Below are 18,407 nucleotides of genomic sequence, written 5' to 3' on the forward strand. Positions count from 1 at the left end.
TGCCACTGGCAAAAGGATAGGGGGCAGGATGGGTCACCAGGCAACAGCTTTTTTAGGGGGGCCCAGAGCCCTGAAGGAACCAGTGTAGGCGTGGACAATTCGAGGCAGGAGCTACAAACAAGCAAGCATCGGTACTGTGGGAGAGGCAACAGAAGTAAGCACCAGAGCCAAATTAAGTCAGACATAGGGTTCATTAACATGCAAGGTGGCAGAAATAGGCTAAAATGGGAGGAAATCGAAGAGCAACTAAGGCAGAACTTAATGGTTTATGGGTTTGTTGAGACACATCTTAGGGACATGGAACAACTGCCCTGTAACCCTGATTATGCATTGGAACACTGCAACAGAGTGCAGGGTAACAGAAAGGGCAGGGGAATTGGAGCACTCATTCATAAAAATACAAATTGGCAAAGGGTCAAACAGGAATGCAAGGAGCATTTATGGCTAAAAGGAAAAGCAGCGGGGGCGAAAACACTTCTAGGCTTTGTATACCTTTGGACAGGATCAATTTCTAAAGAGGAAAACGAAAAAAATGTTGGACTGTATAGCAGTGGACATCAATGAGCTAGGAAAAGGATGTGACATAATTGTTTTAGGAGACATGAATGCGCATGTTGAAGATATGGATGGGTACACAGACTCCACAGGTAACATGCTGCTGGATATGTGTGAGAGGCATAACTTAGTTGTCTGTAACTCTACTGAGAAGTGTGATGGGTTCATAACATGGGAGGTAGGGGATCGACACTCGACAATAGATTATGCGTTAATGTCACATAGGATGTACGATAGATTAGGAGCCATGATTATAGATGAACAGGGCTCCAGAAGTATAGGTAGCAACCACAAACATATCAAGTTGAGTTTTAAAAGGAAACTAAAGCACGAACGAGGCATGAGGAAATGCCAGATGGGATTTTTTACTCAGAAGAGCAAGTGGAAATAGAGGCCGAACAAACTGAAGAGGAAATATCAGAGGGTACTGAAACTGATTGGACTTACCCAAAGTTAATGAGACTATTTGAGCGCAAGCTAGGTAAGGTGCGAGTCAGGAAAACAAGGCAAGGGATACGAAAAATCAAGAGCTGGTGGGATGAAGAGGTTAAGACGGCCATAAAGAAACGTCAGGAAACCTCCAGGGAACACAGGTATTCCAAAAGTAAGGGAGAACCTGAAGCAGAAGTAGAGAGGAAATGAGAAAACTACATAAAATGCAGAAGGGAAGCATCCTATTTGATCAACGAGAAAATCAAGACAAAAGGGTCCCAACGGCTGTCAGAAGTAAGCAATAAAAAGACAAACAGGCAGCTAGGAAATTCTGGCAACATCTGAACTCCTTGGGTAATAGGACAAGCCTAGAGCAGAGGTATATAGTAACAGCTCAAGGTACTCGATTAGAAGGAGAGGAGGCAATGGAGTATATAGGAACCATGATGAGGGAAAAATTTACAGAACCGAGAAATGGTACATGCAGTATCTCGGAGAGGGATAGCCCGGTCAATCCACTGCTTTCACTTGGACAAAGAGAGTGGGAAAGAGCCGAGGAGTGGGTACCAAATAGCACATCGGCAGGCCCGGATGGTATTCCAATTATGTTAATAAAAAAATTGGGCCCGAAATCTAAGAAAGCATTAAAGGAGGTGGTGAGCAAAATGCTAATAGATGCTAAAGTACCTGACGAATGGAGGCTAAGTAGAATGAGAATTATATATAAGGGAAAGGGGGACAAAGCTGACATAAATAACTACTGGCCTATAACAGTGACGTCAGTGGTTTACAGGGTGGTTATGCAGATTATAAAGGACAGACTGCAGGCATGGGTAGAGAACAAGGGGGTGCTTGGAGAGCTACAAAATGGGTTCAGGAAGCATAGGAGGCTAGAAGACAATCTGTTCTCACTAACACAGTGCATTGAAATAGCTGAAAAGGAACACAGACCCCTATGGCTGGCTTTCTTGGATATCAAGGGAGCCTATGACAGTGTACTTCAAGAGGGCTTGTGGGGCATTCTGGAAACTTTAGGAGTGCAAGATGGAGTAACGAATTTCTTAAAATATATCTGTAAATGTAACCAGGTGATTACACAATGGGAAAAGCAGGTTTCGGAGCATGTAATGATTCGGCGGGGGCTTAGGCAGGGGTGTCCATTTGTCACCTCTGATGTTTATGCTGTACCTACAAGGTATAGAGGCCAAAATACAGCAAAGCGGACTCGGCTTCAACCTATCATTTTTCAAACAATGGAAAATGAGTGAACAGTCATTACCAGGACTGATGTATATGGATGATATTGTATTGATGGCTGACAATACAGAAGATCTGCAGGGATTGATGGACATATGTGGTACAGAAGGAGACAGATTAGGCTTGAAGTTTAGCAAAGAAAAATCAGCAGTCATTATTTTTAATGATAACATTTGCGGCGTGCATAAGATACAGGAGGCCATGCTGGAGATAGTCGATAAGTACAAGTATCCAGGTGTGTGGATAAATAATGGCATTGAGTATCTGACAGAGTCCGAAAAATATGTAACGACTAAAGGTAACAGTGGTGCAGCGATTATGAAGAGTAGGACACTGTGGAACTACAGTAGGTACGAGGTAGTACGAGGGATATGGAAGGGGTAATGGTTCCGGGCCTGACTTTTGCCAATGCAGTTCTATGTATGAGAGCAGAGACCCGGGCACAGTTGGAAACTAGGCAATGTGGTGTGGGTAGGCTCGCTCTGGGAGCAGATGGCAAGACACCAAATCTTCGCATGCAGGGGGATCTGGGATGGTCTTCTTTCGAGGGCAGAGAGACTAGTAGCAAGATAGCATTTGAGGAGCGATTGAGAAGAATGGGGGAAATGCGGTGGGCTAGGAAGGTTTCGGTTACTTATACAAGAGGAATGTTGACACAAGGTGGAGGAAGCGAACTAGAAAATTGTAAAGCAAATACTTGGGCAGCAGTGGGGGGACAGGTAAGGAATACTCCGTCAAGAAAAAGGTTAAGGAGACAGAGAGGGGTATGTGGAAAACAGAGATGCAAACCAAATCAGCATTAGAGACATACAGGATGTTTAGGCAAGAAATAGCCAAAGAAAATATTTACAATAACTCTAAGGGAAGCTCATTGTTGTCTGAGGCCAGGACAGGTGTACTGCGGACTAAAACGTACCGAGCCAGATACCAGGAGATAGACTTGTTGTGCGGGGCTTGTGCGGGGCTGAACACGTGATACTTGCTTGTAAACTTTACCCTGCAGTTGAACGTAATGGGGAACTATTCAAAACTTTGGGTTTTAAAGACAGTGAAAGTAAAATAGACTTTGAACAGGTAGAAATAAGTAAACGGAGGCTACCTGATTGGTGGATAATATCAACACAAAAGTAAAGGAGTAAATACATAGGTATGCATGCATATAGTAGTACCATTCAAGACTAGGTGGCGCACGCCGCCGCCGCCGCCCGATTCAAAGAGTTGAGCCTCATTCATCCATCCATCCATCCATACGTCAAGCCCAGACACAGCGCAGAACACCGCCTGTATTGATAGCGTCGCGTGCGTGCAGTTTTTGTGTGAAGTGTACGTGCAGTCAATAATTCGCCCGCTTTAGCGTCTGTGCAGTCATGCCTAGAAGGCAGAGTCACTGTTTTGTGCTCGGGTGCACAACAGGCTACAAGTCGAGCAAGAAGAAACTGTCCTTGTTTGGTGCACCAAAAGACTTAAGTGCGCTCACACAATGGCAGCGTGCTATTCCTCGCGCTGACAAAAAGCTGGAAGAAAACTGTGCAGTGTGCGAGCTCCACTTCAACGAACGGTACATGTCAAGGCACTTTGAGCATAAAGTCCGCATCAAGAGAAGCAGGCCTCTGCTGCTTCAAGGCGCAGTTCCTACTTTGTTCCTCAACCTCCCGGCTTATTGTTCAAAGAGGCTGCCACCGGAGAGACAGCGTCCTACAAGTGAACAGAATGCGCCACCCAAGAAGAAACGTGGAGAGGAAGCTACCATACCTGTAAGTGCTGAGAGTACGATAGACAGTGTTGACTTCGAAAATGCATCGTGCACGCCGTTTGACAACTTGTCGTTACCATCGTGTTTATGGGGAAAACACACGCTTAGTGCTTTGAACCTAACTGTTGCGTACAGTGTGTGTGAGCCCACTGAGGACAAGAGTATTCTGTTCGCCAAGAAGTTAGTTGTGTTCACTCAAGATGAGCATGGAGTGAAGCAAGAAGTGTTCTTGAAGGGGGTGCAGATACCGCACTGTGTGTCAGACGATCCTGACTGTTTGTTAAGGAATGTAGATGTTCTCGGCATGTGCGCGGGTGCAGGAACTCAAGAATTTCCTTTCGTCATCGGAAATAATAAATTTTCTGTCTCAGGAACCGCAACCTCAAGCAAGAATTGCCAGGGAACCGCCAACAAAAGCAAGCCGTGCATTTCATGCAAACATTTGAGGAAAGCTCTTCTCAATCAAAGATCAGCAAGGAAACAACGCAACCAGAGTCAAGCTGCACATATTTCAATGAGAAGGCGCATGCAAACACAAGCCATCAGACGGCTGAAGGCTAGGCTTTCGCTGTACGAAGAAACCATTCAGAAACTGAAGAAGCAGAGTGAGGAGCCCAAGGAAACCGTCCTCGAAGGCCGACTAAAAGCCCTCACACCTAAGCAACGGCTCGCCGTCATGCAGTGTTTTGAGGGTGCTCGACAGAAGTCACTGAAAGGTATGAAGTACAACCCGGATTAGCTACTAGAATGCATGATAATGAGGATGAAAAGCCCAAGGCTTTATGAGCACGTGAGACAGGAGGGCATACTGCTGCTGCCTAGTCAATCATGCCTCAAGGTTTACACACGCGAGTACAAGAGTGGGTTCGGCTTTAATTCTGCTGTCTTGGCAAGGATTGCTCAGAAAACAACATCAATGGATGAATTCAAACGACATGGCAGACTCATAGTGGATGAAATCAAGTTGTCAGAATGCTTGAGTGTTGACAGAGGAGGGAAGGTGGAAGGGCTTGTGGACTTGGGAGAATTTACACCTGACACCGAACGACACATTCCTTGTGATCATGGTTTGGTCATTATGTTTCAACCATTGACAGGTTCTTGGCACCAAGTACTGGGTTGTTTCGCTTCCAGGGGAAATGTGAAGGCTGCACTGCTTTCGAAGATCATAATGGAAGCCGTGCTGCTTACAGATAAAGCGGGCCTCAAGGTGGGTTTTATCACCTCTGATGGAGCCTCGTGGAATCGATCCTTGTGGCGCAAGTTTGGGATATCGGAGGCTTCATCCTCGATGAAGTCATCCGTGCCACATCCCGTCGAGATAGGGAGGCACCTTTTTTTCATTTCTGATGTTCCACATTTGGTCAAATGCGTCAGGAATGGCTTTCTTAAAGCTCCTTACAAAACACCATATGGTGCTGTTTACATGCAACACATAAAGGCGGTGTACGATGAAGATAAATGCGTTGTAACATTGAAAGTGATGCCTAAAATCAAGATGTCTCACATTCGCCCCAACGACTTTGAAAAGATGAAAGTAAACTTCGCATTCCACCTGTTCAGTGCTGAAGTTCTCCGTGGGCTTTTCTTCTACAAGAGTGAGATATCTAAGCATTGGAGTGACCCGGCACCAACACAAGCATTTGTGCTCATCATGGTTAAATTAATTGAGGCCATGACGGCACGCATCGCATCAAAAGGGCTGAGAGTTCGTTCTCCCAAGGAAAAGAACATCATCGATTTTCAAGAGTACCTAAACAAATGGGAAGCTTCCTTTTGCAGTTCCAAGCTTGGATTCATTTCCGCAAGCACTGCTGAGCGACTGAGAGTTACCTTGCACACTACTCTGGGCCTTCTAAAGTACCTCAATGGTTTCAAGTACGTCCTCACAAGCCGACTCAGCCAAGACAGTATAGAAAAGGTTTTTGGCATTATCCGTCAGTTTTCAGGGTGCAATGATCACCTGACAGATACCCAATTTTTAATCACAGTGAACTGCCTAAGCTTATATGATCTGGTAAAGCACCAAGCAGCGGGAACCGTGCAGGAGGCTCGCTTACATCTCTGTTAGCCGATGGAAGTGAGGCCAAACAAGTGGATTCACTGCTTGACAAATGCAACCTCGAAGAAGCTTCCGAGGTTCTCAAGAAATCAAAGATCATTCCTGATCATGTGTATCTCGAAAAGACAAGCGATGCCCGATTTGTCTTTTACATAGCAGGGTATGTTACCAGGAAGACGACAGTTAAAAGCAGCTGTAGCGACTGCTTTGATGAGCTTCTCATATCACCGCAGAAGACGAACAGAGATCTTGCTGTGCTTACAGATTTTTGTGATAACGGCGGCCTCCTTTATCCTTCGGAGAAGCCCTTCTCCTTTGTGGATGCTCTTGAGATCACCTTCACAACATGGTTCAGCTACAATGAACTACACCAAGACAGTATGGATGAGCTGACCTCCTGCCTGCAGAAAAATTCCCTCTTGGTTGGCTTTGCACGCCATGGTGTCGATCTTACAAGCCAGATTATAAAGCTTTTTCTCATCACACGCCTTCACTTCTTCACGAAGTCCCTGAACAAGGAAAGCGCATCTTCTCGCGAGAAAAGAAAGCATCTGAAGCTCAGTCGTCTTACATGAGCACTCAATCGACAAGGGACTGCTTCGCGTCTGTATTTCTATATTGTGAGTCTGAAACTTAATCTTGCTATGGCAATAAAAGTATTTGTGGCCCTCACTTTTGTTTAAGACACTGCTTAAAATCCAGGGCAAACGTAAACGCCATTATCGTGAGTATGCGACTGCCCGTCGCTTGGATTCCATTAGTAAATGGCATTAGCATTGGCTAGCTTAAAAACTTCTGCAGAAGATTTTGCCACTTCCTCGCATTACACCATGTTATTTTAGGCTGTGTAGCAACATGAACGCTAAATCGAATAAAGAAACGCAACCAGGCACGGCCTAAGCAACGCTTCTGCTCCAAGTGCCTGACGTGTAAACAGGTTGCAGCACAACCTGTCCAGTTCACTGCAAAGCATCACGACGAAGCAGGCGCGCTCATCACACTTCTATTCTAGCCACTGTAGTGCAACCAACGGTACAACCCAGTTCGAAGATGGTGCTGACAAAGCGCAAAGCTGTGTCACTTGACACGAAGATGGATATTTTGTAGGAGTCTCGACGCGGCTTCAAGGTGAGCGCCCTCGTGAGGGAGTATGAGCTCGCCCAGTCGACGATATCAACCATCTTGAAAAATGGGAGCACCGCGATTGTGAAGGCAGGAACTATAAACTATAAAGAACTTTAAAGTCCTGTATCAGCGCCGCATGCTGGTGTGGATAATTTTAGCCATTGACCACGCAGCTCCTGGCCCGTCAGGTCATGCAGACGGGCCCCCTGACCTGAAGATCAGCCTTTTGAAAGCAGTGCGCTTCATTTATGGTGCGTGGTATGAAGTAAAGCAGTCAACCATATACAACTGCTTCAAAAAGGCAGGCTTTTTGCGTCAGGACAAACTTCCCCAACCCACTGAGACCAACATGGTGGAAGCCGCTGAAATAACAGAGCTCTGGGAGCTCGTTCCTACTGGTAACACAGGTGGTGCGTCGATGAAGGAGTTTTTGACTACAGACAGTGCTACCTCGTTCTGTGATGCGGTTACCGATGAGGCGATTGCCAAAGATGTGCTGTCTCGACAGACGGCAAAGTTGTGCGACGGTGCTGACGGCAGCAGCGACAGTGACGAGATTGACAGTGGCTCCTGGACCCCGACCTCTGTGTCCACGCAAAGTGCATTGTCGTCGATCGACTCCTTAATTGATTTTATGCATGCTAAAGGATTGCCACCAGTGTTCGCGCAGCAGCTGGAATCCATGCACACTGCGGTTGTGAAGCTGAAGCTGCCGCAAAAGCAAGTGCAGATTTCGGACTATTTTGGCGCGCCTAACTCTTGGCACGATCATTGGCGCTAGAAATAAAGTTTGTTTATCACAGCCTACTTTCTACATCATCTATTCTTTAGAGCAAGTGGCGAATTCGAGTTCGGAGCTGCAAAGGTACGTTCAGCATTTTTTTTAATAACTGCAGTCCAGATACAGCGATCATCGATTATAACAATCATATTTTTTGTTTTTCTCGATATCATTATAAGTGGACTGCACTGTAATCTTTCTTCATAGTCTGCATGCTAACCTTGACAACAACTTACAAACTGACGCCATCTTTCTAGATTACGCAAAGGCATTCGACACAGTCCCCTACCAAAGACTTATGCTAAAATTATCCCAGTTAAACTTGGACCCTAATGTACTAAAATGGATCGAAGCATTTATAACTAACCGTTCTCAATTCGTGCATGTCAATAACAAATCTTCAGACTGTCTCAAGCTAACATCAGGTGTACCTCAAGGTTCAGTCCTCGGCCCCCTTCTATTCCTAATATACATTAACAACTTACCCCTTAGTGTATCTTGCAAAATGCGAACGTTTGCTGATGACTGCGCAATCTACCGAACAGTAAATAACACCCACGACCATGTAACCCTACAGAAAGACCTTAACCACATTCAAGAATGGTGTGAGAAATGGCTTGTATCTCTTAACCCCGGTGGTAGGCAACATAAAAGTCAGTTTTTTTTTGCATGAGATAGATTTTTTGCTTTTGGTGGTTTCTGTATGCCCAAACATTCAAGAATATGTAGCAAGAAAAACTATTCTCCTATCATCATTAGTTCCGGAGTTACAGTACGTTTTCCATACCACACCCTCGTATTCTAAAACCAAAACCACATTCCATGGGTTCAGAAAGTAAGTGTTTTTTCGTCTACATTATTATTATTCAAAACACTTTCTAAATTTTATTATGGTTGAAAGCTTAATTGATGTTGTAAAACGTAGTTTTGCGTTTGTAACTATTTTTAACTCTAGAAATGGCCACAAGGGCAGCGAACGACACTCGTTGCATTGCTCATAGAATATCTGTTGTTTGTTTACCTTGGTGGCTACGTCAGGCTTCGTTTCACGAATTTCCCAAGTGCTAGTGCAACTACAGCAGTGTGTCTCAGCCATCTAGACCGCATTCCGACTGGCATGGCGAAATTCAGAGCACGCAAAACAAGGAAGTGCAAGTTTGCTGGGAATCAACACTCGCCGAAGAGGCTGTCTTCGAACACAGCAGATGCGGGTGTTGTGGCGACTGCCACGGAGCTTCGGGATATTGCAAAAGCCTAAGAAGCTCCGCTAGAGGATTCTACGCGCCAAGGAAACAGGGTAGTGGACATTTCTATCCTTTCTGATGTGTTTTCATCGCTGGCATGTAGTGAATGCTTGAAGACGACACTGAAGGTCGAGGAACACTTGAAACGAGGGATATGCTCTACTTGCGCAGTCGTGTGTACTGATTGTGGGTTCGAGCTTGTATTCGATACATCGAGAAGAGTGGTGCATGGCAATGAGAACAATGTTTGTCTCGTTTACGCGATGCCCCAGCTGGAAAAGGGCGTGCAGGTGCGGAAACATTTTCTAAAGTGATGAACATACCTGTCTCTCCACGTCACTCCGCCTACGACAATATATCGTCTCGGCTTTCTGCAGCGGCTACAGAAGTGGCGTTCAAATCGATGACTGATCCTGCTGCGGAAGTTCGTAGTTTTGTGGGGAGTGCCGCATGCGGCATTTCAGGTGAATCCGTGATGGAACATGGCAAAAGCGTGGACATTCATCTTTGAACGGCTGTGTATCAGTGATTTCTGTCGACACAGGAAAGGTTATTGACGTTGATGCCCTTTCTAGCTCATGCAAGACTTGGACTCTAATGCAAGGAGACTCTAATGCATCTCACGAGGGACCCAGCTGTGAACCTGGTGCATATTAGGTCCTTATGTGGTGTTTTGCACGTTTCTCTAGATCTGAAAACTTTGTTTAGGTTTTTCTCAAAATAAGATCTTTTTTCAGCTCATGTGATGGAAACTTTCATAACCTTTCTCTGGGTGTGTATCTTGAACTGAAATTTTATATGCTCATTTGCAACATCTATACCTGTGCAATGAACCAGAATAAAAGAAAATGATGCAATACTTTTGAATTCAGAGCTAATTTTGCAAGGAGGTTTGTTAAAAATTGCAATTTTTTTTGCTTTTTGAAGGTTACTTCATCAATATTTATTGTGTAATATTTATCCTGGTTGACTGCATAGCCCCAACATGTAGCTACACAAATAAACAATATTTTACGCTCTAAACAGCTGGGTAAGGTAAATAAACCATGCTTATTCGGAAGAAAAAGTTATATCAACCCTAGCTCCTTTTTAAAAAAACTTTTTTTTTAGCGGCCTACCACCTTAACCTGAACAAATGCAAGCTTGTTTCCTTTTCCCGCCATAAAAACTCCTTACTTTTTTCATATAATATCACAAACGTCCCTGCAGAGTCAGTATCATCGTTCAAATATCTAGGTGTCGCACTGTCTAACAATCTCACTTGGAATGTGCATATATAACTAACATCATTTCATCCGCTAACAAAATACTGGGCTTCATAAAACGTCACCTATGTCATGCGCCCCAGCACGTAAAATTGCTCGCATACCAGTCACTTATCAGATCGAAACTCGAATATGCCTCCGCCGTATGGAACCCGCCCCGAACATATCTTGTAAACGATCTTGAGTCAGTGCAAAATCGCACCACCCGATTCATTCACTCCCTATACTCATATGATATCAGCGTTTCATCCTTAAAAGCACAATCCGGGTTATCACCGCTCTCTGTTCGCCGTCGTATCTCCACCCTTTCCCTCTTTCATAAAATTTTTCATTCTTCCCTCAACCTAGCACCTTACATCATTCCCCTGACACACATTTCACACCGCACCGCCCATCCACTTCAAGTGCCCCGTTTTCGCACCAGAACTGTCACTTCTTCCGCTTCTTTTTTTCCCCGTGCAGCCAAAGATTGGAACGACCTTCCCTGCTCTATTGTTTCCATCACCTGCCCATCATCTTTCATTGCAAACGTAACAAATCACCTCTGTTGCTAAAACAAATGCGTCCAAATGTATTTTTTTATGTACAAACCACCCTTTATGTAATCGGAAGAAATCAACGTAAATCCATCGGGAGAAATCAACGACACAAGTAGAATACATGCCTCATTGTGCTGTCTTAAGGTCTGACAGCCTTTCAACCAAGATTAGAGTCGCTTTTGACGCATCTTCTCACGATGCTGGTTATATATCTCTAAGCGAAGCCCTAGAACCAGTATCGAACTTGATTCCAGATTTGCTTAAAAGGTGTTACCAAACTTCAGAATTCATCATCACACAGAAGTTGAAAAGGCATTTCTGCAAATTTTGGTGCAACTGACAGATTGTGATGCCCTCCGATTCTTCTGGTATCAACATCTTCCAACGAATAAACACCCAGAGCCTCCCATGGAAGTCTGAAGAATGACACGGGTCCCATTTGGCATGAAAAGTAGTCCATCCCTCCTCGCAGCCACCGTGCACCACCATATGTCCATGACAGGAGATTACCCAGAAATAAGAAAAATAAGCAGCAAGAGCCTTTATGTGAATGACCACATAACAGGAACAAACATAATGGAGGAGGCTGGAGACTTCTACCAAAAGGCACTAGATGTCATGAACTGGGCAAGCATGACATTCCGCAAATGGAACTCAAATTCCAAGAAGCTCCAACAGCTGTTCAATGATGAAGGAACCAGATGCACCCTTAGCTACGTGGAATGTCCAACAGCAAGTGTCTCACTTGTCCTGGGACTTGTATGGGAAAATGACAGAGATCATTTGGCTTTTTCCACGGAGGCCACCTTAGATTTCCTAGACCGGAACCGCAGCACAAAACGATTCATCCTTCAAGTATAGGCTTGTATGCATTGCCCGCTTGGTCTCATTTCTCCTGCCACAGTGACAACCAAGTTGACGTTCCAAACAGTGTGGGAGTACGGTATAGAGCGGGATTCCCCTCTGCCTGAAGAAGTCAAAGCAGTTTGGATTGGGTGGCACGCCATTTAATGAGTATAACATCGCCAAGACGATATGGTAGGTTGCCCAACAAATGCGGGAAAAAGGCACACATCTTCACAGATGCTAGCCCCAAAGCTTACGGCGCAGTTGTATATCTGTGCATCTGCGGGGGTCAAGGAAGCAAAGGTGACTATGATCCTCTCAAAATCCCGAGTAGCACCGATTAAGAGATTAAGATACCCTGTAGGGGGCCTTTTCACGGTAGCCGCCGTGAACGGGAGAGACAACTCTTTGACCCTCACGGCCTCCGTCAGGGCAGAGACCCCAGCTGTGGCTGAGACCGTAGCCCCGGTGCTAGTAATAAAGCAAGAAGACAGGGTAGGCAGGGAAATTCATGTCATTACCAACTCGTAACAGGCCTGCCGTAACTTTACCAACGGACGAACACTGCTGCTGGCAGCTCAGATTCTAGGCCCGAGGCTGCAAGAATACCATCAAATCACGTGGATGCCGGGCCATGCGGGACTGGAGGGGAACGAAAGGGCAAATGCTTGAGCTCGAGCGCTAACCAACTGAGCGGGGCAAAACCAATCGTCTCATCAATCCCCACCCTTTACCTTCGTGCCCCTGCCATCCAATTACTGCGACCGACTCGAGATCCAGTGACTCAACCGCAGGATTTACCCTTCCCCTCACAGAAAGCTCAGTACTGAAGAGGCAGTAGCTCTCAGACTTATTCAGACCAACACATTCCCAAACCTACACAGATACAGCAAAATGTACCCACATACATATCGTGGCATCCGCCCCTGGTGCAGCGACACACGCCTACACTCTTTCACATCTCATGGGGGTGCGGGGGCAAACCTCAACACTTAAAGATGCCTAGTACATCATTTGAGCGGTGGGAGGTACAGCTCACCAGCGATACCATGGTGGGACAAGAAGTTCTCATCCAGCAAGTACGTCAAGCAGCCATGGCCAGTAGAGTCCTGGAATGAAGACACCAACCACTCAACCTCAACAGCAACGACCTCGATGGTCCTAATAAATATTTTCTCTCTCTCTCTCTCTCTTCCAAAACTGGAATTGATAGGCATGGTGATTGCTGTACGACTGAGGCAATATTTTTAGCAATCGCTGAACCTCCCAACAGCAAATGGTATCTGTGGACACATTGACCTATTGCACTGCATTGGATGCGAGGTTCCACACAACAATGCAAGCCCATTGTCGCCACCAGAGTGTTGGAAATTCAGCAGTGGATGGATTCAGCAGTGCACCCCGCGAGCCAGGCCAGGCCCAGGCTTTTGGGCCAGCCTGGGCCTGTGTGGTGCTCTGTTAGAGATGTAGAAGTAACAACTCAACCCTCTCAACAGCCATCTCAAATGGCTATTGAGAGGGTGACTAGTGCCATCAACGAGCACACTTCTTATGGTCTGGGTGGCATACCAGTCAAGGTCGTCAAGCACCTGGGGTCAGATGCAAGACAATAGATAGCTAACATTTCCAGTGAAATTCTTGCCAGTGATGATATACCATCGGAATGACTTAGGAGAAAAGTAACCTTCATTGACAAGAGAAGCGGCGACCTTGGATTGCCCCTAGATTATAGGCCAGTCACAGTTACATTTGTGTTGTACAGGGTCTTCCCACCGATCCTGAAAGCCTGGATGGAAGCCTGGGCAAAGGGGAACAACCATGATTTCATTGCTTTGCCTCAAGACAAAATTTGTCTTGCGCACAGTTGTGGAGATAACCATGGTGATAGCCACATTGTGGTTCATTAAAGGCGACAAACACTTTGAGGAGGTGTCGCAGAAGTTTGGCATCCTTCCAACAAAAGGAGTGGATTGTCCTCAGTGAGCACAGTGACCAGAGAAGGGTAAAAAGAATGTTTGCCAAACAGACATCTGAGGTAAAGTCTCATCACTGCAGTGCAGTTAAGAGAGCTCGCATAGAAGCGCCATACAAGAAGTCTGAGGGGACAACTTCTGTGGCAAGGGTATCTTAAGCACTTGTGGTTGTTTAGGGCACATTGGCCTGCATTTCAGCCAAGATACGTGCAAACTGACAGTCTTGTTCGGTAGTAAACATGTCCGGAAACTTTAAAATGAGCTTTTTTCCACCTTCCTGTTTCAGGCTGTTTGTCATGTTTGTGCACAAAACTTCATGAACTTAATGTTGTCCCAATATCAATGAAACTTGGCACACATATGCAGGAGGAGCAATCCTCATTATTAGCAAAAAAAAAAAAAAGGTTTCTGAGGACCATGTCCCCTTAATTTGCACACTTGGCCGCAGCTTCCAAGCTACACAATAGGCATTCCCAGTCTCAGAGGCTCCAACTGCTATATCAAAACCCATCAGGTTCTATCAGAAAAACTGATCTCGAAGGCTAAGCTTTCGCGGGCTCTGTTCAGCAGAAGCATTTGCAAGAGCCGAAAACACGTCATAGCTACCATGTTGGAAACAGTGACTTCAAAGGAACGAGACGGCAGTGCGTGTTGTTGCAATCCTTACGAAAGTGCAGTGTACGTATTGTAGGCCTCATCAGTTTCAAGATGGATATCAATTGGTGAACCTCGTTGTGTTGCCACTGCTGTTGTCTGCACCTGAAAATTTTCCATTGTGAATTGTTTGCTTGTGGTATGCTCATGAGATGCCGAAATACAAAAGTTTGTTGTTGCAAAAAAGGGTGTGCTTGATTGGAGAAGTCAGAAAGTCAACAGCATCTAAAACTGCTCTTGCCAAAAAGCACCACGTGCCCTTGTCAACACTGTGTAACATCACCAAGAACAAGAAGAAAATACTCAACGTGTACAGCAAGATGGACTCAGCAAAGCATACTCGACTATACTTTTCCACGTATGGCGACGTCTAAGCTGCCCTGACTGCTTGGCTGCAAAAGCAAATGCAGCCCTCCTTCTCATCAAGAGAACCGTGTTATGGGAGAAGGCTAACAAGCTGGCACTGCGACTTGGCTATGCAGGTTTTAAATGCAGCAATTGGCAGTTCTGCTGCTTCAGGAAACGGAACAACTTGACGTTCCTAACTCTTTGTGATGAGAGCAACAGCGCGCACAAGAGTGTTGTCGACGACTGGAAGCAGCAAACCTTGGCTCCACTAGTTGCCAAGTAAGAACTAGCAGATGTGCACAACCTTGGTGAACCACTCTTTTCTATAGAATGTTGCGTATGGAGACATTCAGTGTGAAGGATGCTGACATCAAAGGGAGGAAGCAGAGCAAAGATAGAATCACTGTTTTGTTCGGAGCAAACATGTGCGGCGAGCACAAGCTGCCGCCCCTCGTTGTCGCAAGACCAAGAAGCTTTGGTGCTTCAAAAATGCATGCCTGCTGCACAAGGACAACTTAATTTGCAGGAACAAGAAAGCTTACATGACAACCACAATTTTTTAAGAATATGTGCAGCATCTTGTTATTGCCGAAGGGCAATAACTGCCTAGAGCACGGTGACATTCAGAACCTGCAGGCAATTAGGCTGATATTTCTGCCTCTGAACACAACGCCAACATCACAGTCGATGGATCAAGAGGTTATACTTCAAGTGAGGAAGATATATCGCTACAATATGTTGCAGTGCATGCTGTTGTTCTATGACAAAGGCAAAGAGTATGCTAATGACCTTCTTGGTCCAAAATTGTTTATCCATGGAAGCAAGTAGAGGCTTACGCGGTATTGCTCTGAGCACGGCAGATTTGTGAAGGAAGTCGCCGCCACCACCTCCGCTGCTGATAGGGCCATCGCCAGTCCATTTGATGAAGAGGGCTGATGGGGAGAAAAGGTCATGTCGAGATTTGTGCTCAATATGAGATCTTGAACGTCGAGGGCAGAGTGTCTGACGCAGTTGGCTTATCTGATTACACGAATACTGAGGGCAGCATACCGACAAGCTACTCTGACCTTGACAATGAGACTGCGGCAGGTACAGCTCACTCAGCCATCAACGAAGACCGTAACAATGAGCCTACCCGAGCACCCCCTTTGGCAGAAGTGATCACTGCACTGAGTGTTCTGTGCAACTTCACTGAATGCAATGGTGTCGAGACTGAAATGCTGTGCCTGGTTGACAAACTTGAAAATATGAATTCCAGTACAACAACATACAGAAAGTGTCAGTTCTGCATCGAAGAATTCTTGTACAAGTGCAGGTGAACATCAGGCAATAAATGCATGGCACCCCTGTATAACAATTTTACCTGATGTCTTAGTTTTCTCATTGGTACGAATGATTGGGAATCCCGCTTAATAGGAATACTGTGAGCGCAACACATGCCTGACTTTCAATTTCATCATCTCTATATGTCATCACCAGCAACACAGTTTGATCCTCGTGGTAGTAGCACAAGCTCGGCTGGAATAAAGTGGTTCCTTACAAGTGGCGGAGGTGCTTTTCGTTTCCCAAGACCTCTCACACGTTCTCACTGGAGCTCCGCTCGGGTCGCCGCATAACACCACCGGCCATGCTTGCTTCATCGAATCCTGGCATGTCCGAGGCCGCTGCACCACTGCAGCCTTCACCTTCCGTCGAAAACATCAACAGCCACCAGTGCGACCCCCCAAGTCTTCGCTGGTCTACGCGGGGATGACGTAGAGGACTGGCTCCAAAACTATGACTTCGTAAGCGACTTCAACAAGTGGGACAGTTCACAGAAATTACGGAACGTCCCATTCTAACTGTCTGATGTCAGTAAAACCTGGTTTTGGAACTATGAGCCAGATCTTCCTGACAGGGCGACAGCTTCGTCAGATTTTCAGTGCCCCAGCTGTTCGCGCTGAGGCTGCAAAGAAGGAGCTCGATGAGCGCATACAATTCGCTGGGGAATCATACACCTCATACATTGAGGATGTGCTTACATTGTGCAAGCGTGTGAACGCCACCATGTCCCAAAGCGACCGAATAAGCCACATTATTAAAGGCATAAACACTATCGCCTTCAATGCCCTTGCTATGCAAAATCCTGCTACCAACCAGGAGGTGATACCTACTTGCCAACAATTTGAGGAGCTCCAGTCCCTTCGGCTATGCACCGATACTTCCGACATTCATTTCCCTTCAACCATGGACTTGCACACGCTTATCCGCGACACCGTCCGTGAAGAGCTTCATGGGCGGTGCTCTGCCTGCACTCCGCAAAGTACCGTCCCTTCTCCACCGACCGGCTTGCGCGACATCATTCGGCAAGAGATCACGTCCGCATCACGTCTACCGTGCTCCAATGGCCCCTGTACTCATCAGACACCAACGTATGCCGACGTTGCGGCACTCTCTCCAGCCATTACCACACCTCTGCCTACACCAGGGACCACCCTCCAGTGGCTTTGTAACCATTGCAGTATATGTTTTCACCGTGCCTTGCAGACATGTACGGTTCATCGACATGCACCACTGAATGTTCTTTTTTGCTGTCAAGTTTGTTTCCGCTCGTACGGTATATATTTATTGATGCGTGCTAAAATAAAATCTATAGTGAAAGTGAAGCACTGTCTCTGTGTATCTGTTTCTTTCTACATCCTCATTCAGTCGCGCTTATACACTCTATCATGGACTTTGGGAAGGTTGCATGTGGTCTATGCACAACTAGTAGGCTTCAATTTTTGTGATTTCACTTCTCTTAACACTCCACTTATCTAAACGTTTTCCTTTTTTTACCACTTTGAGTCAACTGGAGTTTACTATAATTAGCTTTTTGCATCACTTTTCCATTGTTTCCTATGTGAACTGTTGATACCATGCGTCTCTGTTTTATGCATGCACTAGAAGCCCTGAAGTAAGATAGACTGCACAAGTTTGTACGGTTTCGGCTTAATGGAACCTGGGTTGCAGCGCAGTTTTTGCTGTATTAAATGCATGAGCCCTACTGGAAACACTAAGTCTGCTGCTCAAAGAGTTGCAGTAGTGTTGATGAGCATGTACCACAGTAGCAATGAATCGAGTTTGTTGCATGCTGTACTTGCCGTCCATTAACACAGGTCCTCTTTAGTGTATGTCTAAGGCCTTTGTCCTAACAAGCAATACACACAATGCTACGTGATAGTACAGAAAAAGTGAAGCCTTAATGTAAAAACAATCAGAGGCCACATTTACTATAGTAGTAATACCATCTCATTAGTTCTTTTTTCTTTATTTTTAACTGTTTTAAGCAACATGTACCTTAAGTTCTGTTGTGCTGTTTTCTCTGACATTTTTAAACTATTGATAATGTACGCACGTTAATGCTAAGACTTCTTTGTTACCTTTTGGTGCTGGTCATCTTTTGGCGCCTTTTTTTTCGTGCAGACATTGGCCATCGTCATTCTGCTTGCAGGACATCGAATATGTAGAACAGTTGTTTCATTGAGGGCCGGACGTCACACAGGGAATCCTTTTCTGTTCGGGAACTGTCTTTCATGAAAGCTGCAGGGGCCC

The 18,407-nt window shown here is 45.6% G+C and overlaps 1 protein-coding gene across 1 annotated transcript in view; it reads right to left on the reverse strand.

Annotated features, from left to right (window-relative positions):
• The window catches only part of LOC126539709 (uncharacterized), a 328,196-nt gene that overhangs the window by 302,528 nt on the left and 7,261 nt on the right, over positions 1 to 18,407 (reverse strand). Inside the window, exon 3 of the mRNA XM_072286644.1 lies at positions 18,236 to 18,395. Coding sequence (XP_072142745.1) covers positions 18,236 to 18,295 — 60 coding nt within the window. The 5' untranslated portion in view covers positions 18,296 to 18,395. The remainder of the gene's footprint in view (positions 1 to 18,235; positions 18,396 to 18,407) is intronic.

The sequence above is a fragment of the Dermacentor andersoni genome, chromosome 2 (genome assembly GCF_023375885.2).
Source record: "Dermacentor andersoni chromosome 2, qqDerAnde1_hic_scaffold, whole genome shotgun sequence".
NCBI classification, from domain to species: Eukaryota; Metazoa; Arthropoda; class Arachnida; order Ixodida; family Ixodidae; genus Dermacentor; species Dermacentor andersoni.